The sequence below is a fragment of the Cuculus canorus genome, chromosome 1 (genome assembly GCF_017976375.1).
Source record: "Cuculus canorus isolate bCucCan1 chromosome 1, bCucCan1.pri, whole genome shotgun sequence".
Classification (NCBI taxonomy): Eukaryota; Metazoa; Chordata; class Aves; order Cuculiformes; family Cuculidae; genus Cuculus; species Cuculus canorus.
Window position 1 is genome coordinate 157,508,169 of NC_071401.1, and position 23,166 is coordinate 157,531,334.

The 23,166-nt window shown below is 41.3% G+C and overlaps 3 protein-coding genes across 7 annotated transcripts; all 3 read right to left on the reverse strand.

The window, feature by feature from the left end:
* Positions 1-299: 299 nt before the first annotated feature.
* Positions 300-13,116, reverse strand: ART4 (ADP-ribosyltransferase 4 (inactive) (Dombrock blood group)). 4 transcript variants are annotated; one of them, XM_054054790.1, is made up of 4 exons: positions 12,613-13,116; positions 10,602-11,328; positions 9,714-9,826; positions 300-548 (listed from the first exon to the last, which is right to left on the reverse strand). In XM_054054790.1, exons 1-3 carry the CDS (start codon positions 12,664-12,666, stop codon positions 9,732-9,734), a joined length of 876 nt encoding a protein of 291 aa, XP_053910765.1. In that variant the 5' UTR covers positions 12,667-13,116; the 3' UTR covers positions 300-548; positions 9,714-9,731. The 4 variants fall into 4 exon arrangements, with proteins under 4 accessions (XP_053910765.1, XP_053910758.1, XP_053910754.1 ...); XM_054054783.1 differs by lacking the exon at positions 300-548 and adding an exon at positions 5,810-5,941; XM_054054779.1 differs by lacking the exon at positions 300-548 and adding an exon at positions 5,882-6,014.
* On the reverse strand, positions 1,384-9,712 carry SMCO3 (single-pass membrane protein with coiled-coil domains 3). Of its 2 annotated transcripts, none has more exons than XM_054054810.1 (2): positions 5,648-9,712; positions 1,384-3,359 (listed from the first exon to the last, which is right to left on the reverse strand). In XM_054054810.1, exon 2 carries the CDS (start codon positions 3,343-3,345, stop codon positions 2,668-2,670), a length of 678 nt encoding a protein of 225 aa, XP_053910785.1. In that variant the 5' UTR covers positions 3,346-3,359; positions 5,648-9,712; the 3' UTR covers positions 1,384-2,667. The 2 variants fall into 2 exon arrangements, with proteins under 2 accessions (XP_053910785.1, XP_053910777.1); XM_054054802.1 differs by having other exon boundaries at positions 1,385-3,362; positions 5,648-9,711.
* A 1,523-nt stretch (positions 13,117-14,639) lies between the features above and the next one.
* On the reverse strand, positions 14,640-22,038 carry LOC104068646 (osteocalcin). Its single transcript, XM_009571549.2, has 4 exons — positions 21,864-22,038; positions 19,968-20,003; positions 17,861-17,930; positions 14,640-16,319 (listed from the first exon to the last, which is right to left on the reverse strand). The coding sequence occupies exons 1-4, from the start codon at positions 21,928-21,930 to the stop codon at positions 16,190-16,192; spliced, it is 303 nt and encodes a 100-aa protein (XP_009569844.2). The 5' UTR covers positions 21,931-22,038; the 3' UTR covers positions 14,640-16,189.
* Positions 22,039-23,166: the final 1,128 nt, after the last annotated feature.

A 23,166-nucleotide genomic window follows, 5' to 3' on the forward strand; every position in this document is an offset into this window, starting at 1 on the left:
CCTCAGAATGGTTATGACATCTTTGGAGGACAGAGTGTAAAACTGGTCAGAAGGCTACAGAGAGTATTTCAGGAATTATTTCATATTTTGTGAGACAGAATTTCAGTTACCATGCAGGAACATAGCTAAGCTGTTTCTATTCTGGTGGGTGCTCTCCCATGCATCTAGCTGGTTAAATGTGTGCTGCATCCAGTTTAATAACAAATGGCTAATAAAAAGAAACACACAACTGTCAAGTAATGCAAGCAAATTGCATCAATTTTCTTATTACTAGAGCTGGAGGAAAGATTTGGGAAGGTCCCAAGGTGATCAGCAGGTTTTTTACCTCAAAACCACGTTGTTATGGCTGGGTATTACCATACCCCTCTATTAGGTCATGGATGGCCCTCCTTGCGGGCTGGGGATGCTGACCCGGCCTCTGTGAGTTCACAGCCTCCTGCATCATAAGCTGAGGGACAGGCCCACGAGCTTCCAACATCGTCAGCATCTTCTAGCATCTCATGGACACAACACCTGCCATGGCTGCTGTTGCAGGCAAGTCAGCTTTCCTGTAAGCCCACCAGAAACAAGGATCTATTAAGAGGTGAATTGAAATTGCATATCTTTATGTTCCTCGTAGCGTATCCCACTTCCCCTGACAATGCTTAGAGTTTTCTTCCCAGAAAATGTGGATAAGCTGCCTGAAAATGATTAAAAAAATTGTTTTATTTTGACTCTGCTATTCTGATACAGTAGTGATTGGCGATTTTGCAAAGATAAATATCAAGCTGTTGTTCTTTATAAATTGCAATGTACATTTGCACACAGAAAGTCAGCAAAGGCCAGGAACTCCTGCCTCTCCAACATGCAACTATTGCTGTTCTGCTGATTGAAAGTCTATCGCCTCTAAACAAATACCTCTAAAACTGCCACTTGTGTCAGGAGATGGGAGATGTCCTGTCTTAGAGAAATGATGTTTCAGGTCATCGTGTCATCCCCCACAATACCTCGTGGGAGGCAAAGTAGTCCTTTTTTTTTTTTTTTGAATTGCCTTTCCTGACCCACAACTCTCAGTTTGCAGCTTGTGCTGCAATTTATCAGTCCCTGGCACCCACCCATGCTCCTGAGCTCTGGACTTTCTCCCTGATGGCTGCTTGAGAACCAGCAGCTGCATTGCCATCTTGTGGCTTTGAAACAGAAAAGCGAAGAGGCGTCAGGAAAGATGGTTAAGGGTGGGAACAGTATCAGCGGAAACAAACACCAAAACCCAGAATGGAAGGGTTATGAAGCCAATGGAGAGCTTCCCTGTTGTAATCTCACACATCTCTTTGCTTTTATAGGCACGATCTAGTTATTATTATAATCATCTAATATTGCTAATATTGAATATTAATAAACAAGTATGAATTTAAGTATGCTTTTAATATTGGGGAAGTTGGTGCTGAAAAAAGGAACATATACACAATCCTACTGGATTAGTCTATCATAGACATAAAAAAGAATTTGTAAATAGCATCTATAGTGAATATTTTAATATTTTTTCATTGTATGATTTAAGATTAGTTTTTCAGACAGAATAAAAGAAAAAACAAGTACAAGAAAGAAAGCCCTTACAATATTCAGGTATATTTTTATTAATTCTTAAATTACCTTTTTTTTTCCAAACATCAAAGCAAAAAAATAAAACACAGCAAATCAGATGAAGAGATTGCTAATCACATTTTTGCTTCCAGCTTTGTTTTTAAAATGTGAAAAATAAAGACATTCAGTAGCATATAGGGAAATGCAGAATCTGAGCACACTCTTGGAAGCCTGATATTGGTGGGTCTGGGTAAAGCACTTGAAAATAAATTTAGTGCATTAATAAGGCTGTAAACGTGTACAATCCCATTTCAATCAACAAAGTGGCAACTGCACACTAAATATTTACTTGTGGAATGGTAGAAGTGGGACATTACTGAGCATAAGAGGTTATTCACAGCCAGACATGCCTGGAATGCTAGAGCTGGTATCTCTTGGTTGTGGGGCAAGGTTGTGTGCATTTGCCTGTAGGCCCATGCTTCTCTCACCTGGTAATCTACTGGGATTAGAGTTTATTTAAAGAAGATCTCTGGCTGGCTCCTTAGGCAGGCATGGGACAGGAAGCAGCAGTTAAATATGCTTCGGCTAGTCCTTGTAAGCACTTCTATGAAAAGGGAATTCAGACTATCAGATTTAGAACTAATCCATGCTAAGAGTTTAGCAACCACAATTGTCCTGATGAGCCCTCCAGATGAAGACATGAACTGACTTGTTGAAATTGTTCTCCCCTATCATGTAGTCAGTTTTTATATAGAAACACAGTAAGAGAAAAATCACACCTTCTCACCACTGCAGCTTCAGCAGAGAATATTATATTATTGGCACTAATACAAATTACAGTTCAGGGTCACCTGTAATGCATTCCTGAAAACAGCTTAAGCAGAATTTCAAAGTGTTCAAAGCATTGCCTCCCAGGAGCATCTGTAAATCACTTCCCTATTAATATATTTCAATGCCAGTTCCCTGATCTGTCACATCTCTTGCTCTGCTGCCACTAGTAAGAGAATAAAACATTGGTAGTTCGTTTCTCGTAATGAATCAAAAAGGTTTCTGAAGGTGTAGCTGCTGCAACCACTGTCACAGCAGAAGAGAGAACTCCAACTTGATTCACTGAACCTGCTGTCTCACCAAAGAAGCCACTTCTTGTATGTCACGCTGGTACTTTTCTGAGGCTGCTTTAAACTCATCCAGGTGCTTCTCATAGCTTCTCACAGCTTCCAGAAGTTGATTCCTCTCCACGGCTCCCAGGATGGCATGGAGAATCATTTCAATGCCAAGCCCAAGAATGGTGATGCTGATTCCCCCAAGAACAGATGCCCCAATCTGCGCAAGGAGACTGATGAGCTTGCTCACAGCGAGAGTTATAAAATTGGAACTGAGTAGTTTGACAGCTACCATCCCAGCTGTGGAAGTCGCTTCTCCAAGAACAATGGAAAAAACTTTATGAGCTATTGCAATTTTCTCCAATTCAGGCTCCTTGATGTCATACAGCCGCTGGTACAGCACAGGCTCTAGCTTTTCCTTCATGTCACTATCAATCTTCTGTAGCTGATGCTGAATCTCACTCATCGCTCGAATGATAATGTCACAGTTTTCCTTGACAGTGCTGCTCTCTCTCATCTGAATGCGGGCAATGGTACAGCCCAGCTGTTCATTCAGTACTCCAACCAGCTCATTTGTAGCATGGAAATTTATAGACATGCAGTTGAGCAATTCCTGGTGCAGATGGATCAATTCTTGCCTTCTTTTGGGATTATCTGGGTAAAGGAGGTCACTCAGCGCCATTCTTCAGAAACAGGCTACTTCAAGAGAGAAAAAACATCTTTTAGACTGTCCGACACCCATAACCCTAGCCCATAAAGAGCATTGAAATGTAAACTTCTTTGTCTCTGCCTCACCCTTTATACTCAGCAAGTCAAATCCCAAGGCATAGGACGTAGATGTAGGTATCTTAATTCTTGTTTGGGATCTTTAGCCAAATTATTGGAAAAGGACATTATAAGACATTGGGTGTACTCAGAACAACAAAAATAGCCAACAAAAATGTAATTAGCATGTCAGTAAAATGAACACGGGTCTTCTTCACCAAGGAAACTGAACATAGTAGAATCTAGTGATCATGGTAGTTCACTAAAAACTGGAACAATCTCATCTAATCAGCAAATCTAAAATAAGCCATGGAAACAAAAGGCCTTTTCTAGACATACTTTTGTATCAGCCTGTCTTTTTTTCAGTGTGTGGCATCTGATTTTTAATCAACTATGATGACCAATGGCACAGGCGCAGTTTACATAAGGGTGAAAATGTTGTTATATAAGATTCTGTGCTTCTGCTAATAAACTCACACTTTTGAATTCATAAAGAATAGTAGAATTAATCATAATAAAACCATCCTATCCAGTGTCACCTTACATACATGTCCCATATTCTCTGATATTTAACCCTGTTCTCTCATTGTTTATTCATCTCTCTAATGCAGTAATTGATTTCCCATTGTTTTTTTTTTCACTCCTGGACATCAAACAGCTGCAAACAGCCCCGTGATATACAGCATGCTGCTAAAGCACTGTGAGGTGCATCAGGTCTAACAAGATGTCTGTGAGGGCAGACTGCTTTGGAGCAGCACACACCAGCTTACAGGGGGACCCCCGCTTGTGCAGCCAGTGTCTCCACAGCCAGGGTGTCCTGTGTGGAGCTAATATCAGCAGGTGCTTACGGAGCTCCTAGGACATCACTGAGCAGAACCTAGCCATTCCTTTTCACTGTACAGACCAAAGCACAATATTGTACTTCTTTGATTCCCCGAACACTTATGTCTGATACTTATGGCCATCATTCTTCTCTGAGCTCTCACTGGGTGCCAGTAAAGGTGCATATTTAATGCATTTTTCTTCATTATCTGCATGTCAATATACAGAATCCAAAGTGACTGAGTTACCAGTGATCATGGAGTTTGTCCTCATCACTAGGCTTCTGTAATCAATTCTGTGCTACTTCCCTTTAACCCATCACCAGGTGCAAGGTAAAAATGCTTTAGCCTGATTTTAACTTAAATGTGTATTTGCAACAGGGGCAAACCATGAATGAGTTAGGGTGACTCATTTCTTTGTTGGTACTTTTATGTTCTCAGCCCTCTTATTGCAAATCAGGGCCACTGCTATGCAATGCTTCGAATTTTTCAAGGATAAACCTCTTCTTGTTGTTAATGCCTACATATCACAGTTATAGATACAAGTAGTTATATAGAGAGAACTAGCTAGATATTTCTTCTTAAAAAAAACACCTTTGTGTCATTTTGGTCCTTGGTAGCTCTTACATTACCTGCTATCTGCAAATCATCTGACACTAACCCATTCAGCTATAGTTTACTAAACACACCCTCCCCAACAAGATCACTGTAGAAAACCAGAATGATTCCAACAGCCTCTTGGCCAACTTTGAGTCTCAATGTTGAAATACAAGCCAATCTGGAGAGAATTTTTTCCACAAGAATTTGCACAGTACTATACATTTCTTCCAGCCACCTATCCTGTAGCTCCATCAAGATAAAAAAAAACTCTTTAACACATCTTTCTTTTCATTCAAGTTGGAGGGAGCAAAGTACATGTACCATAAAGGTTTGTGATTTTCAGGAATCATAAAGCCATATTAATATAAAGTATGAATTCGAATCAGTCCTGCCTCAGTGATGTTACTGGCTTGCTCTCTGACTCAGTAGGATATTAGATCCTTTCCACTCCAGTGATGTTTTGTTGAAAGGTCATTTGTTTTCCCTTATTTGTAGAAACTGAGAAGGCAAAATATTCTAACAGGAATAGCATTTCAATGAACATTTTGTGTACTATACAGTGTGGAGGAGACTTTTAGCATCTGTTCTTTACACATGATTATTTCAGCTTCTAAAAACTGCTCTAGATTCTGTCTCTTAATCCTACAATTACCTCTTCACATTAACACTGTTGCTAGTTTTTATATTCACTTTCATGAGTTTGGCAGGCCACATATATTTGCGTATTTTTGACTATTTCTCTAGCTCCGGGGAGATTTTCTTTGGAAGCTTTTCTAATTAAACATTTAGATTGCTTACCTGATTTTGTTTGAGTGCTCCTGCAATCAGTTGAATGTGTACGGGACAGTGACTTTCATCCTCTTTCCCTTGTGTTCCTCTGGTGCTTTCCAGCAGCATGTGACGAGTTAGGGATCCAGACCCCGGGCTTCAGCTGGGTCCTGTTGCCTGCCTGCTCGTCATTAATTCTATTGTGTGGTGTTTTCTTGGATTAATTTAATTTTCTTCCTCTTTTCTCCTTCCTTTCAATTTGAACGCATTTCAGTTTATTTCGTGTTAGTTCCCAATTGTTAGGCCCTCCAAAGGTCTCTGTTCCTTGATGGAATAAGTATTGCATGAATCCCTCTGCCTATGACAAGGGTAGCATCACAGGTACCTACAGCCATAGCTGAAAGGGGATGGTATTACTTGCTGTTCTTACAATGTAAAAGATGTGGGACAGTGCTTTTCATTCATACAGATACAGGATTAGGTTTTGCACTGGGATTTATAAAATTCTATTGTTTATAAGTATAAACAATAAACACTAATGCTTGCAGCTATTGCTTGCAATAATGAATTGTTGCCATAACTTTTTTTGTAGACTTGCGAATTACAGAAGGCATGTTGGACAGCCCCACGCAGATAGGGTAACTGATACCACACACAGTGAAAACGGGCTTTTTCTGTCCCAGTAAGACAAGCTTGTATTTCTGCCTTCATCCAAGCTAGACATCTTCCATGCTCTGATTCATAGAAATACAGAGCTGCTCATGAATGTGGCCTCCCCAGTATAGAATGGTTGAGTCCTCAGATGCAAATGAAAGACCAAACATAAAATGAGTGCTCCGCAATTGCCAGCTTGTTTTTCCCCTGAAAGCTGAGCTATTATATTCAGCCCAGAGCCAGAGTACCTAACTGCCCTTGTTTTCACAGCTGTAGGCATGAAGACATGAGCTGAGAGAGAGCAACAGTGATTTAACTATTACATTTCTGCAATCATCAATTAGTTTTGACTCCTGTTATTAACTGAAAGTGCCATGTAGTCCTGAAATACTTCCTCCAATATTGTAGTGAATGGAATTGAATTGGTCAGATTGGCAACTGCCTTTGTGTCACATTCTATATTCTGGAAGCTACTTTCAGGTCCTCAAAGTTTACAGTGAATGCAAATTATTCTTTTCTAGAGTCTCCACTGTATTGCTTGGAACATGGCAGAAAATAATTTAAACGATAAGCAAGCAGTTTTGTTTCTGCTTTATTCTAGGTCTTTAGGGAAGATTAATAGCTATCGTTTCAGACCTATTATGTTTGGGGGGAGGACTTCAGCTGGAGTGTCTGTCACCATGCTTTGCTGCAATTTTCCGGGTCCTCTCCTCTGATGCTGTGAGAATGGAAGAGGTGGTGAGGAGCCCCAGAGCCAGCTCTGATTGAACAGCAGTAGAGGCTAAAATCAATTTTACCATTTCACACAATTTCAAATCACTTTTGCCATGGGAAGGGAAAGGAGGAACAAGCAGCAGGCTGAGCTGAGCAATGAGAGAAAAGTCTTAAAAAGTATGGAGTGAGATGGGAAGTTGCAACTGCTTGGACATATCTAACCACAGCAATAGCTGATGAAACATGTTTGCTGCAACCAGGCTTTTCAGGGCTCTGGCACAAATAAACATAAAATCAAGAGCAGTCCCTTCAGCTACATTCTGTACCTGCAGAAGGCCTTGGGAGAGCCCTTAGGTGCAAGGACATAACTTCCTTAGTAGTCAAAATGGTAGGAAGATGGGAGCCCAAGCAAGAAGAATGTTTTGTGCTTCCACCTATCAAGAGATGCTTGCAATGTCTGGCCACTGTGTGAACTGACAGATATAAGTCATTTCACAGAAAACCGCGCCCTGACAAAACATTACATTACTCAGTCTTCACTTGCTTGGTCTCTTGAATGTAGATGTCTGATGCATTTGACTTTGCTGTGTCTATTCCCCCTTTCCCAGAATATGTCTCATTCTGTGTAGACCCACCACTATACACAAAGTGAAGGATTGTATTTCTAAGAATGATGTAAAGTAGCTTGTTTGCTAGGACTCCCATAAATTTACTAATAAACACTAAAAGGCAAGAATAATTCACTTACAGTACTTCCACTGCTTTTCAGTTTGCATACTGAAGGTCAGAGTCACACTTCCTGCTGTGTAAGAGTAGCAATACTTGCAGCTGTTTACAGCATACTTTGCTGGCCTACTTGGTAAGACTTCTGCAAAGGCTGACAGCTTTTTCCATGTTTTCTTCTAACTGCAATGTCTTGGGGGAGGGTGGGTCAAGTAGGTTGATAATTTGTAATATTGGTTTCAGAAATGTAACATTCTAGTTGAAAATATGTCAGTTTTATTCCCCTGTGTCTTCTGGATTTCCTCTGTTTGCTTTTCAGAATCAGAACACACACCAGAAATGTTATCCCACCTTTTTTGTGCAAGTGATAAAGAAAGGCTGGTCAGGGCCTGCCATAATCTTCATGACACAGTGTACGCCTATGTCTCTTCAACCAACACAATATTCCGACTCCTCAATGAGCATCTGTGCACCAACTTCTCCATCATGCCAGTGAAAGAAAACTTTAGCATTAAAGATAATCTGCAGCTCATGGTCAGTGCTTTGAAAGAGATGCAAACCACCATGGAAACAAAAGGCAAAGATGTAGAGGAAAGCATCAAGCTCAGTTTGCTGGCTAAAATTTCTAATTCCACCACCTCCCTGCGGGACAGGATCACCGCAGTAAAGGAAATCTATGAGAGCTACAAGGGAGCTGTCAAAAGCTTCGTGGGTGCACTTGTTGCAGTGATGTTGAAACATGACAACTTCCCTGGTGCTGTAGAGTCTGCTCTTCACCAGTTATTGAGTTCACCTGCCTTATACATCCGAGTATCAGAACTCCTCATAGACTATGCTGATATTGTGAAGATGCTGCAACAAAAGGAGACACCGAGTACCACAGAAGGCAGCTCCAGTGGAATGTCCCAACATACTGGGCTTCAGTTTCTAGACTCCCCCTCTTCAGTCATTCTTTTCCTACATGCTACCCCTCAAGGACACAGATCCATGAAAAAAAGCCTGAAAATAGCAGCTGACTACTTAGAGGAGGCTTTCATGGTGCTGAAGCCTTCTTGTGAAGGATTCCAAACCTTTGTTAAAATGGTTGAAGCCTGTGTCCCAGCAATAATAGATAAGCAGCAAGAAGCATAAATGTGCTGATATGTCAGAAATCCACATTGATTCTTGTAATTCTTATATAGGAAAGAGTTTAAGCATGTTTGAACACACATAAAAAAAAGTACCTGCAGAAAGTGCTTCTAATAATTTCTTTTTTGTTGTCGTTGTTTTTGAAATCTGGGCTTAATACCTTTGAGTACTTTGGGGTCAAAATCAAGTTCTGACAACTTATTACCTGAAATCCCTGGTAAACCAAAAGCCACAAAAACGTGAGGTGAAATATAGGCAGAAAACAAGCTAACAGTAAAATAGTTCTGTATTAAATCTGTTTTAGCTTCCTCGGCAAGTATATATCAGGATTTCAGGGGAAGTAGTTCAGTTTCATAGAACATGGTACTAGGTTTTAGATGATTAGGTGATGGCTTCTGTCATTAGAGACACTTAAATCCGATACACAAGATGCTAAGCCTCAAACTCTCCCTTTTTCTCTACTAAAACCTGAAGACATCAAAATTCCTTGAGTGACTGTATTTCTAATGGTAATATTGCTCTTGTGCATCAGTTCTACATTCCTTGTTGCTGGATTTTCAAGGGAATGGCAACACCAAGCTTATATGGAACCACTCCTACTGTCAAAAGTCCATATGTCTTTCCTGAATGCCTAAAGGGAAAAGCTACCTACAGTGCAGAGCGTTGCTGCCCTACTCTTCAGAAAGGCCATAGGTAACTGCTCTCCTACCTGAATGGGTCCAGGGAATGTCTATTTTGATGAACTAATCTAATATTCCAATCTCAGCTGGAGAGCTGCAGCTATAAGCAAAGGGCGGGTTGAACCTTCTGGAACAACAGGAACTCCAAAGACTGATTTCCTGTGGATTCCTCTTGCCTGCTATTCAAATGTATATACCTGGATGCAGCCAGAAAATCAGAGATTGCAGACCATATGCAAGAAAATTCCAACTAAGCCAGGAAGAAACACAGAGATGAGGACAGTGGGACCACTGTTCTTGCTTCTTGAAGCTGAAAGAAAGTCAAGAGCATTCATTTAGACCACTTTTGGCTGTCTAAAGGCTTCCTGCACTTGCTAACACGGTCTTTGCCCAGGTTAGCCATTTTCTTAAGTCTGATTGCTACTTTGGCTTAGGTCCAGTCACAAATCACTCATCCTGAATGATTATTTTGTGCTCAAAGCTTGCATTGATACACTATGGCTCAGAGAGACAAACACAAGAGTCCTGTGTTGGTGGTAGACTCACGGAAGGACAGGGCTTCTAGTGAGGTCTTCCAGCACAGAATAGTTACCTCTGTAGCCAGGATACTCAGTCTGCGCGTTGCCAAAGGACACTTTTCCTCCCTTCCACCACAGGAGAGAGAACACAACTAAAGCAGCAATAGTTTTGTCCTGAGGCTTGAAATCTGGCAGCCTTGCAAGCCACTGGAATAAATATATGAATTCAAGCTGTCTGCAAATCTCATGTACTGTCCTTGCAGTAGGGTTATTGGGGACCCAACTACTTGTGCCCTATGACATCTTTGCAGTGGCAGATAGAATAAACAGAGGCTGCAGAGAACCTTGAGACCTGATATGTATCACATGGATTCATCTCTAGTGAGCTGTGGGGTGCTTCCAGGTTTCAAAACAGATGAAAACTGGGTTATGTTACTCTGGTAGGCAAACACAGTGGGCAAGATACAAATTTGGCCTTGAGCGTGGCCTCATGTAGGTGCAGCTGGTGAGGGGTCTTTGGGGTACTTGAGAGTGGACCATCCTGCATCCCCCCCGCATATACGATACCTTCCACAAGCTGGCAGTGGTACTTGCTGTAGTTCCCCACAGAGTGCAGATGTAGTCGGTTACCATGCTGTGTGCGAAAAAAGCTTTTCACAAGAAATAACTCATAAGGGGGAACGAGAACTTCTTTCTCTGATGTGTAGAAAGAAAAGCCTTGCATAGCTGCTCCCATACAAGTGGTAACTGTGAACAAAGTTTCGTTCCCAAACTTTCGGGCTTCATTCCAGAGGCGGGAGGTGGAGGTGAAACGGCCAAATCTCACTCTGCTGCCTACCATGGCCTCAATATATAAGTCTTTTACACCTCTGTGCACCAGGTAGCACTTGTTTTTTCCCATACTCTCCTTGTTGCTCTGCCATTTCTTCATTATCTGGATAGCAGTCGTTAGGTAAAAGTGAAAGTATTTGAAACTGAATTTGTGTCTGTAGTGTTCTGGAGATTTTCCTGCTGTAGATGTGGCCCAGTTCAGCTGGGAGTGCAGGGAAGAGTTCATGGTGTAAGCCATAAGCACTATGGCATGGCTTTCACGCATATCCCTCAGGAGACCTACAGGGCTCTTTAAGAAAGCCACCTGAGCCTTTTTCCAAACACTCAAATAGTCCTTGTTAGCAGCTATTTCCTTTTGGAAATAGTCTCCTCTCTCCAATTCTTCTATTACCTGCTCTCTGCACCCCAGATACTGGTCATCAAAGGAATGCAGAGCCATATCCATCATGAGGTGGGACACAGCCTGCAATGTAAAAGCAAATGAAGATTAGCATCAGAAGTTTTGCTGTTTTGTATATCTCTATGGATGTAAGCCAGGTTTTTACCCACCCTCTTCTTGCTTCTTTGTCATTATTGGTAGAGCAAGCACAGCAGGTTGGCATCTTTGACCCTTTCTGAGCAACCTCAGATTATTGTCCAAGCCCCACCTAAGGAAAATGCCAGCCAGCATGCCAGATTTCTAATTAGTGGGTTAACTTCAGGAGAGTTTGCCCTTTGGAGGGCAAGATAAGGCCTGCAAGGCAGACTCATGATGTATTTATTTCAAAATTCTGCTCATGATGAGTAAGTGATTTTGAAGAGGGAAAGAACAAGCAAAACAGTGTGCTCAGGGTAGTGCAGCCTGAACTTATCTCAGGGGTGAATTTCTTCTTCCTATCTTGTAATACCTTTTATACATGTTTAGCTTCAGTTCACAATGTTCAGTAAAGGACAATATAGTAGCACTGTGCCTAAACTTTTATTCATCCTGTCTCCGTAAGGCCAGCTGGACCTGTTATGTAAATAAATATTTAACACATGAGGAAGGATTTACACAACTGGATTCTATAACAGGAAAATAATCTCTAATATATCCTGTCTATGAAGGTCACACTACTTACCTATTTCTGGCATTGCTTATTAATAAAAATCTTGTGTAATAAGACCTAAGAAATGGTGTGAGTGATGACATCTTCTTTTTATTTGTTGGTTTGTTTTTTTTTTTTTTTATCTCCTAGTAGACTGGTAAAGTGCTGTAGTCAGTTTACAGTTGAGTTCTACAAGTATATATTCACCTCATCTCAAGTATTCATCCTGGACACATAACCAAACTAATACCTTTCTTAGCCTCTGAAATTATACTGGGTAATATACAGGGATTCAGTTTCTTTCTCAATGATATCATAATTGCTTTAAATGGAAGCTGAAAGGCAGTCATAAGGAAAAGAGCGATATTGTCACTGTCCCATTCAACAACACACTGCTTTTGTCAGAGCCCTGGCAGAAACCAGCTGGAAAAGTGAAGGAACATGTGATCTACACACAGACACAACCTAGCTCCAAACGAGAGGAATTTTCCAATCAAGCTGTTAAAAGGAATTAGGACAGGTAAGAAATAGAACAGAGTAAATGAATGAAGAGTTAAAGCTGAACCTAAAGCTACTTAAAGAATGTGTTTCAAATGAGAAAAAAAAAAGGAAGGGGTTACTTCAGTTTGATGATCAATTTCTCCACATCAAATAAAGAACAATGTTTACCCCCCTCTTACCAGCCTTTGTAAGAAGATCAGGAACAGAAGGCTGGCCAGCAGCGCTGGCATCATAGAGTCTACCCAAGACACTGTAAAGAACAATGAGCTCAAGTAGAGGTCATGTATATCTATTTCTTTTCCTTTTTTTCTTGAAATGGAAAATTCTGCAGTTGGTATTTTGCACTCAGGTTTCGGTGACAATTCTTCAGAAAAATTCAGCACATTCTTACAGCAATTCAGAAGTCATTAAGCAAACCAAACAGACAATTTACTGGTAGAAATGTGCCCACAATCCATAAGGAAGTGTCTTGTTGCACCAGCTCCAGCTGGTGTAGATGTCTTTCATCTTGATAATTCTCTTAATTCCAAAGTATCTGGTGTTCTTGCAAAAAGGAAGAGAAGTCCAGCTTGGAGAAGTCTAAGGCAGTTCTGTCCTGAGGAGTGATGTGCTAGGATGAGGTGGAAAACACTTCTTGGTCAAGAGCTTAAAAAGCCCTTTTAAAGAAGTGCAGAACTCTGATAAAGCCAACTCAGAAATGCAGGCTAGGTCAGGATCCCATATGGAAGCAGAGATAACATAACCGTCCCTCCCCTCCTCAGTCCCTCCTGGTTTTCAGTAATGGGCTGCCAAGTCTACCCACACACTAGTGCTGGGTGTGATGTTGAACTGTTCACATTAAAAATGCTCAGAATGAGTGTGTAGATTCAGATTCTAAACTGAGATTAACCCTCTCTAGTTGCTGCTCACCCATCACCCTTCTCAATAAAGGGCAGGGAACAACTCGTGTGAAGCCCTGTGGACTCTGACAACTCTGCATGGATAAAACCCCAAAATGAGGACTCAGGACCTTGTTGTGACTATGGAAGAGTGAAGTCCGTTTTCCATTGTTCAGTGATAGGCTGCGTGAAGGGGGCACTTGCACTAATGTGTGATTCCCTCGAAAAGAGACATTTGTGCAGCTGTTTGGATTCTGCAGACAGAAAACATTTGCTGAATATTGCTAAAATAGGATGAGAGATGATGTAAAGGTCTCATACCATGTTCCTTTCAAAGTGATCTGTAACACTGCACCAGCTGATTCTGCTGACAGTATCTGCAGCAACTGGTGATATGAGATGACACAAAAGATGATGCAAAGTGATAAACGCAGCCTATCTACTTCCCCTTCTTGAAATTCCTCTATCCTCTTGAGCTGTATTTCAACTGCTAAAAGTGAGTCCAGAGAAGTGATTTTGAATTTATACAGAGGTATCTCTTCTATCCATGTAGAGATAAAAAGGATCTAAACTGTGAAAGGCTCTAGCAGGAACGTGATAGACTGGATAAGCAGCCAGGCTATGCAATCCAGTTGCAGATTATGTCCCTAGTTTTCCTTTCTGGCCTCTTAGCATAAATTGCAGTATGAAGTGAATGAGGAAGAGAGCCCACTGGATTTGCGTTTTCAAGCACTCCTAAAGCAACATAGTGTACTATTTATTGCATCGCGATAAATATAATGTCCATAAGATGGCAGCAGAGGATTTATATTGGCACTTCAAACTGCATTGATCAGGTGAAAATCGAACTCCTCCAGTCCGGCAGCAAATTTGTAATCTAATTTGTAGATCCCCAAAGGTTGTCACGACTTTATTTCATATGAAGATCTGGTGACAGAGGACACTTGACACGATCAAGGCCTTTGTGTGCGATTTCCCAGAAAAAAAATTACTGGAAGGGAGAAAAAAGTGCAAAACAAAAAAGAAACATGAAAATATAGACAGGAAGCTTGATTTTTTTTTTTTTTTTTAAATAAAACCATACCACAGCAAACTCCAAACTTGTTAGTACAGCAGATATTAGGATTTCATTAGTCTCTCTGATATTTTTCCCAGCAAAACTTTCACTGCTTTCAATAAGCATTTTGTTTGTTTTTACTAGATGGTGTTCTGAGGAGAGTTTTGCTGTGAGCAGTGCAGCTTCATTGGCTTATGCCAACAGGGGAACCAGTCCCAGACATTTGACCAAGAGAAGCAAAGGTACTAACTAACTGTTTTTCTCCTTGGCCAAGGTGAGTGTAGTCAGTGCAAGTCATAGCAGCTTGCCAAACAAGAGGTAGTCACCCTGGCAGCCACCTCTGTGGACTCATACCATGTCCTTACTTCAGGGCAAGATTTTTCAGAGAAATGCTGAACTTGGTAGATGATCAATCAAGAAAAGCCTGGCTCTCCCCGCCTTCACTGTCACAATGTACTGGGATCATGACCTGAATTTCAGTGTAGTCACTTCTGGTTCACAGTGAGGCAAAAGAGGGGAGAAAGAATCTTCGTGCATCTGGATCCTGCTCCTCAGGGTTCATAGCAGCAGGCTTAACCTTTCAGGCTTCTCTTTAACTGCAGATAAAGGTTGTACGGAGGATCAGAGAGAAGCAGCACACCAACCTGATCTACATGAGCAGTATTTATTGTGATCAGCAGCTGTGGGTGGTTGCACCAGCTTACAGACAGAGAGATTCAGTCTTTCTTGGTTTTCTGAGGCTCAGCAGTCCCTGACCTTGGAGATCGATCATGTATCTACCTCTCAGGGAAGGAAAGCTGACAGAGCACATCAAGGGAGGCTGTACAGAAAGCTGCTAAGGTAGAATATTCATACAGAGGGACAGAATAAAACAGTGCAGAAGAGAGGACATGCATACAAATACACACATGTATTATTATATATCAGAGATCCAAGCTGCCTTGGATAAAACAAATGCTGACCCAGCTTCAGTCTATCTTTGAACAAATTTTCTTTTTGCTTATTTAATAAAGTTTATTGCTTTTTTTCTGTTTGCTTTTTTTGGATCTGTTTAAACATTTCTAATTCAAGCATAAATGCTAAAGCATCAGAGAGCAACAGGTTTTTTTTATTATTTTGTTCTGCTTGGATATATTCAGTTTCACCAGAAACCAATTGTAACAAAAACAACAAGAGATTTCCAAGTTACTTTTTACAGACAGTCCTGAATGAACTATACAAATGGAAGGACACATCTAACACACCTTTGGGGATTTATCCACATACAGGCAAATCTTGTGACAGAATAATCAGAAGAGCGTACCAGAACTGGATTTCTGGCTAAGTTGTAGTATTTCCACACTTCTGTCCTTACAAAATGATCCTACATTGGCATGTATTTACAGTGATTATTCCACCTGAAAATACTGTAATTTCCTGGTCATTGTACAAGGAGGCAGCTGTTCCACCTTCTTCCCAGTGAGTATCCCAGGATCAGATCCTTCACATTTACATATTTTATGACATTGTCTTATAATCCTCATGCATTTTGTAGAGAAGGACAAAAGGTCTTGTTATGTTTCTAAGGCATACATTGATTTCCTTTAGAGGAATTAGAGGGTTTTTACACCTACTGCATCAAGGGAATTCACATAAGAGGATTTAAGAGAGTCTTCTCTGTCTTTTTTGGTGAAACTCAAAGTACCACGAAGGATATCTAAAGAGAAGCATTTTTGATGAAAGGAAGAAAGTTAATGGAAGCTCAACAAGTCGGATAATTATTGCCTTCTTCTAGCTGGCAAGGTGGCCCCAAGCAAAATTATTGAAGTGACCATTCCATCCTTAGTATCTCCCGAAGTAATAGTTGTAGGCCATGGAAAATCCTATTTGGTCAGAGAGATAGTCACAGGGGGGATAGTTTTCACAACGCTCATGCATCTGCTCCATTGGGCTTTTGTAATACTCATAATACCTGGAGTAGACAAAGAGAGAGATATCGTTCTGCAGATTCAATTGATGCAGTTGGAGAGGTTTCACACCCTGGACACTGACATGAGAAAAGTGATTCCCAAAGATGACCCAACAGGGGAAGTCTCATGGTGAGTTAGACCTCTACTGACAGGGGCATGTACTACTTGATTAATGCTGACAAAAACTGGAATTGAACCCAACTTAAAGCAAATGCTTTTTAAGTTTTATCAGCAAAGGAGACCACGGAAGCAGTTAGGGTGTTTTTGTCCCCAACTCTATTTCCTGGCTACTCAGGATTTTGTTGTTTTTTATTTCATTGTGCATTTATTTGATTACATATTTATTTTTTTGTTTTCTGCTTACCTTTATTTGCATCCGGTTTCTGCTACCTTTCCTGCTAGCTACTGTCTTGCTTTAGCTTAAGCAGTTTCTTCTTAACATCCTTACTTCTGTTGTTGGCAGCAATACTATCTCTGCTCAGCTTTTGTTTTTCCAGGCTAAGCAAGCCCAAATCTTTCAGTGTCAGCTATAGACTCTGGATGTTCTCCTCTACTCCTCTTCTAGGTTTGATTAATATTTCCTGAAGATGGTACACACCCTTATAGGAGTCCCCCCAGTATCTCATGTATCATTATTTTGTTTCTGTATTGAAAATACCCTGTGATAGGCTTGAATTCCACTTGTTCCATTTGTATTTCCAGACTACCTTTACCTCATGATCAAATAATATGCCATGATGACTGACTACCTCAGTCCTTCTTTATTAATGCTTATAGCAAACAATATAGTTGCTGCTACTGATTTTCATCTTGTTTTCAGTCACAGCACGTTTCAACACCAGCCAGTTCCTCTGCTATAATACTCTGATTCTCTCCTCTACAGATGAGGCCCCTCAGTCTTCTATTATCTAAAAACAACATTGTACTTCCACTCCGAAGATGGTTTTAACACAAATTCTTTTTGCACAGGCCTAAATGAAACAGGGGCTTAGCAACCTCTTCCAGGAAATTTGTGAAGAAAATTCTTGCATGACCTCAAATTGTTCCGAATGTTTACATCTAGGATTTCTCCAAATCTTTGTGCCTAGTATTTCTACAAAAATACATGTAAAAATCTACAGCTTCAGAAAGAACAGTTATTCTATTCTAGCCTCATTCCACAATGGAGCTGTGCTTCCTTTGTAGGGAGCCAGAGGCAACAAACAAGGATCTGTGATGTTCACTATCCTGGAAACAGGCTTTGATGACCTTGCAGGTTAAAGCAGCTTCTAACTTGTATCCTGCTATCTCCATGAGCTCAGACAGCTGTGACCATCATCCCACCTAGGAGAAATATCAGAGTGCAGCTATGAGCCCTCAAATGGATATTTATGAAAAAAGAACCATTTATCTAAGTATCTCCTATTGCCTTTTTGCTTCAACATATGAAGGTAATAAAATAGATGTACAACGAATTAATGCTCTGTTATGTCCTCTTGCCTTCCCACCCACTCGTCAGAACAGGTCCAGAGTGCAGCTCTCAGCCTAACTTGTGAGCTGTTACCGTTCATACGGGGTGTATCTCTTCTGCCTCTTCACAAAGGCATTGGCAACTTCCTTTTTAATCTTGATGCCTACCAAGAGAGAACACACGAGGTTAGAGGTACAGGGCCATGGTCTTTAAAAAAAAGAGACCAGTCTAACCTCTGAAAATGGACCACCTGCTCTCTTCACAAGCAGATGACTGCTGCAAACCGTCCTAATTGCCCATTCATCTCTCTGCACACTGCTGTCTACTCAAAGCCCAACAGCTGGGCTCCTTTCTCACTCCCGTCTGCACAGCTACATGGAGCAAGAGATTCTTCTGACACAAACTCAGTTCCCTTATCACACAGCTAGATCTGACTCCACAGCAAATGTGCATAAGGCAAAGTCATGACAGAATAAAACACAAATAAGGATAAAATTAAGGGAATGGCACTCTTTTTCCCTAGCCCACTTAACTTCAGCTATAGCTTCCTTTCTATATTTTGACTCAGACTGAGAGTGATGTGGGGTACCAACCACCAGGCCTTGAAAATGTATCTAATGTGCCATAAGCAACAGACAGCACAGGGAAATACCAATGTTCACATGCAGAGTTCCATCAGAGGTGATCAATAAACATCATCCAGGGGAAAATACATCCAGGAAGTGAAAAGAACTGGTGTTCAGGACATGGAACATGAGAAGAACATTTCCTCTCTGGGAACATGAGAGGTCTTTCTACCTTGACAGCGTTAGTCCCTAGTCTCTACTAACACACTGCAGTTGCTCATTTGGTCCCTTGAATCTGTGGTCATGCAAACACCAGAGTGCTGTGGAGCACTGGGCAAAGAGCAGGTAGAGCCACTTCGCACTCCACTCCCAGCTGGGGCTCAGCACATCACAGCCCAGCCTCCCTCCATGAGATGGACCTGGAGCAGCAGAGCTGCGCACAGGAGCGCACAGATGGACCTGGAGCAGCAGGACGCTAGCACACCAGCAGCACAGGCAACTGCACACCAGTACATGTTTCTGCAGAGAAACTGGCAAATTGTCACTGTCCCTAGAGGAAAACAGTTTCTAAGATCTCTGCCTGTAGGGAAACAGTGGGATTTGTGCCCTTCCTTCATCATCATGGGGAGTTTGATCATGTTTCAGTTTGGCAGTTGCCCCATCTCAGGCACGATGGGCTTCAGTCTGGATCAAATACCAGCTACACAGAAAATGTCAATTAATGATCTGCAAGGAATCACCACCTTTCTCTGAACACTTTTTGCTTTTTTTTTTTTTCCTATTTCCCAATCTGTGTTTGCATTGACTCACTGGAGAAATACTAGTTTTCGTGCTCCCCAGCAGCAATGTTTTCCTTTAAAGTATGAAAAAGGAGAAGCAAGGAAGAACAAGGAGCACTTTCCATACAGATTTCTGCCAGAATCAGCTTGCAGCAAAAGCTGTGGACATCCCAGGATATGCGAATTCCCATGTTTCAGGTGACCTGACAGAGGAGGTACTGCAGCTCTCAGTAGCAGCTAAGGCAGATGCTTGGTTTCAGGCTCTCTAGCTTGTTGGATTTGGCAGGGATGTCATAGCCTTTTGCCATGTGGCACTGAACATTTCTGCTATGTGATCCTCAATATGAGACTGGCTGCTCAGTGAATCCAAAGGACCAGTGCCTGGAAGCCCTTGGGTGGATTCCACTCTCAACAGCCTGGGGATACAGCAGTTACTTTGGATAGGTCCCTAAGGCCAGCTCAGAGAATCCAGGAGTTAACCATGTTGTTCCACCCGCACCAACCTTTTTCACAGAGGGGAGATGCATCCCACTGCCAACAACTAGTAGGACTCATGTCTTGCCCAGGGGCTGCTCAAGAGTTGTGGAGATGCAGGTTATGGCACTAGCACATGCAGACCAATCCTAGGCTGCTTGCTGCAGGGAGGCTGCCCTCCCTCATGTCTCCTGCCCCTATGAGCAGCCCCTCTGCTGCAGGTGCTTCTGCACCTCAGGGACTGATCCACTGAGGGACCAAAAGGGGAACTGCTAGAAGGACTCAGCATGGTTCTTGTTCATCCCTTAAACCTATCAGAGGGAACAAGGATGGCAGATGCAGGAGAATGGCGCTGAATGTTGGTCAAAATAATATACTCACTGTCAGCACTTGGAGATCCTGAAGGTTCTTTGGGATCTGGAAGACAGACAGATAGAAAGGAATTTGCTTGTGAGTCCTCCTCCTCTGCTCCATTCTGTAACTGAATCCCTCTGCCTACTGTCTGAGTTCAGCTCCCTCCATTTTTTTTTCCAGAAGATCTGTTCCTCCACAAATGTTTTTATTAACACCCATTATTTTGACATAGACTTGTCCATCACAGCAAAATTCACCCATTATGTTTGGATTTGCTTAACTTCAACTTCCTCTGAGCCAGATTAAATGACGCAATAAACATACAATCACTGTGGAAGCTGGAGGAAAACCTTCCTCCTTGTCCCTCCCTACTCTTGCTAAGAGCAGGGACAGCTAGAGCGAGGGGACCATTTGAGCAAAACCTTAAATTTGGACAGAACCACAGATAGCCAAGTATCCTCTCTATCTTTGAAAAGAAAGATTTCCTTAACTCTAGAGAGAAATCACAAGCCATTGATATGGAAGAGAAATAATAGGACTAAGAAATAGGAACAGCTGTATACTCACAGCTTTCTGGCTCAGTTGAAGTATCTGGCTTACCAGCTATCCCAACAGGAATTTACACACTGTATTTTTGTCTTCAGTCCCATTCTTAATCCTTAATGCTCCCTACAAACACCCAAAGAAAGCATCTTCTAAAAGAAATGGAGGGTATTCTAACATTGGCTCTCCCACACTGCCCTATTTCACAATTTTTTTTCTTCCACTATTTCAATATACTTTATTTCAACAGCATCAGTTCCACTCAGGTATTTGGCATAAGTGTATTTGTGGGCAGAAAAGGACTCTGGACACTAAAAAAATATCAACTGTGCTTAAACAAAAACTTTGTGTGAAAAGGATTGTGAATAGCTGTATATTTTAGCAATGTATACATTCCTTAGAATTAAAAAAAAGTAAAGTTAAAAGTTACTTCAAGGCCATTAAGCGTTCTGGAACATAACAATGACTAAACAAAAGAAGATAAATATTTGAGTGAAAAAGTGAGAAAGAGACTGATAGAAGGAAAATATTAATCAAACAAAATACATTTGCCAGTGTTGAATCATGCTATTATGTGATGCCAAGAACTGAAGAAAATTTAACTCTGAATGAAATAATACAGAAGAAGACAGATCTCTTCTATTCAGCTTTTCTTTTCCAGCTGTAAAGGGAAAACCCTTTTTTTTTCTGTTCTTCCCCACTTTCCTCTCTCTTCATCAACTACAGAGCTGCCCCTACATTACTGTCTCATCATGAAAACACCATCAATAAAATCACCTTCAAATGTGACATTCTCTTATTTCAATGGGATGACTCCCTTATTTTAAAGACCAATAGCAGGCTTTTTTCCCCTCCAGAAGTTCTTTGCAACCCACATTTCACTGCAGATAAACCTTGAAGTTGTGCCCATCTCTGTGATCCTACAGAACTCCAGGGCTGGTAGGCAAAAAATCCATCTCCCTGTGGTTGACACAAACCTGCCTGCAACTCAACCCTCTTACTCAAAAGTCAGCATCCAGCGTACATTTGCCAATTCACCAAAATGCTAAACTCGTTTAATGCCTAGATGTATTAAATTGTTCAAATTCCCTGCTTCAATTCAATGCTGCCATTCTGGAGAGGGAGAGGGGAAAGCTGATGGGGGGAGCTGATCAGTGGAAGAAAGTGCGCAGGAGGAGATGAAGCGCTCTATTCCCAAGCTCTCTCTGTTCCACAACTCTGTCTCTCGAACAATGATCTGAAATTATGCAATGTCGAGTGGTGCACCCCCTTCCCCCCAAGTTGTACTTGTACTTCTCTTCCAGACTGATGAAAGGCTGGCAGCAAGCTGAAGGGTTGAACAGCCCTCCCAGGAGCCTTCCCAGGAAGATGTCCTCTTACCTTTCTCACAATAGCAGAGCGCTGCCAGGGCCAGAGTCACAATCAGAGCTGCCAGCAGACTCCTCATATCGTCTTTGGCTGCACTAGTCTTGCTAAACTCAGAGCTTTCCTGGAGGTTACTGAAGTTCTCCAGAGCTTGCTTTTGGGCAGAACTTTATATCCTGTGATTGCCTGGAGAGATCGATGCTCTGGCTTGTGTTCCTGTGTCTGAGCTCCAAAACAAAGTCAGTCCTTTGTGCCAGGAGGTATCGGGTCCTGGCAGTCATTTTAACAATTATCTCAGGACTCGTAGCATTTCCAGATTTTTTTTTCTGAGGTTTTGAATCAGACTGTTGAAGAAAACCAACTGGATTAAAAATCAGCTTTATTTATATACATGAAAGTCATAAAGCCTCTTGCCAGAAAGCCAGAGGAGAAACCAGCACATCCTGAAGTGAGCAGCATGTTTCATTTCATGGACCTCACTCATGTGGAAAATCAAAGGAGACTGAACTCAACAGTGACCCTTCTTTCCCACTTCATGATGACGCATTCCTCTGAAGGTAAAGAAAGCCATAAAAAAGTTTGCATAGGGCAATCACACAGTAGATTTTAGCTTCAGATAGTTCCATCAAACTACTTCAGAGAATTGAGATTTTTATACTGTTGGGATCTTTGGTAGTTAGTTCTGGGAAGGGTCTTTCTTTTTTCTTCCTGGAAATCTTCCCAGTATGGAGGCTATTAATTTGGCTTCTCCTGTCTAAAAATTCAAAGCAACCTTGAAACTTCAAAAGCATTTATACTTCAGGACTTGAGTGGCTGTGGTTGCTTTGTATGTTAAGAACCTTGCATTGGCTCTTCCACAGCCTATCTGCCAATGACCCCATACTCCCCAAGCCCACCAGCCAAGTTCCCAAAGCCATGTCCCAAATACAGCACACAGGTCACATTTTTCTTCATCTCACATCCAGCCTCCTCTTCATCCTCACATGTGGGGATGACATCCAAAGGTTACAGAATTAAAGACTAAAAGACCTCCAAGGGTAGTCAGAGCTATTAGTGATTGTGCCAATCCCTAGAAACACATTTAGCTTAAAGAAATTTGGCGATTTTTTTTTTTTTTAAGTGTTTAACTCTTCTACAGTCCAGGAAAGACTGCAGATATATATCAATAATTTAGAGCAAAAGTATCTTAAAAAACAACAGTTTAAAAATAAATACATCTCTAAAATTAATAGGTATTCAAGGAAAGTTATGCTTCCATTAGAAACCTTGAAAAAATATATATACACACAATTCTAGTAATCCAAACAGCTTTACTTCT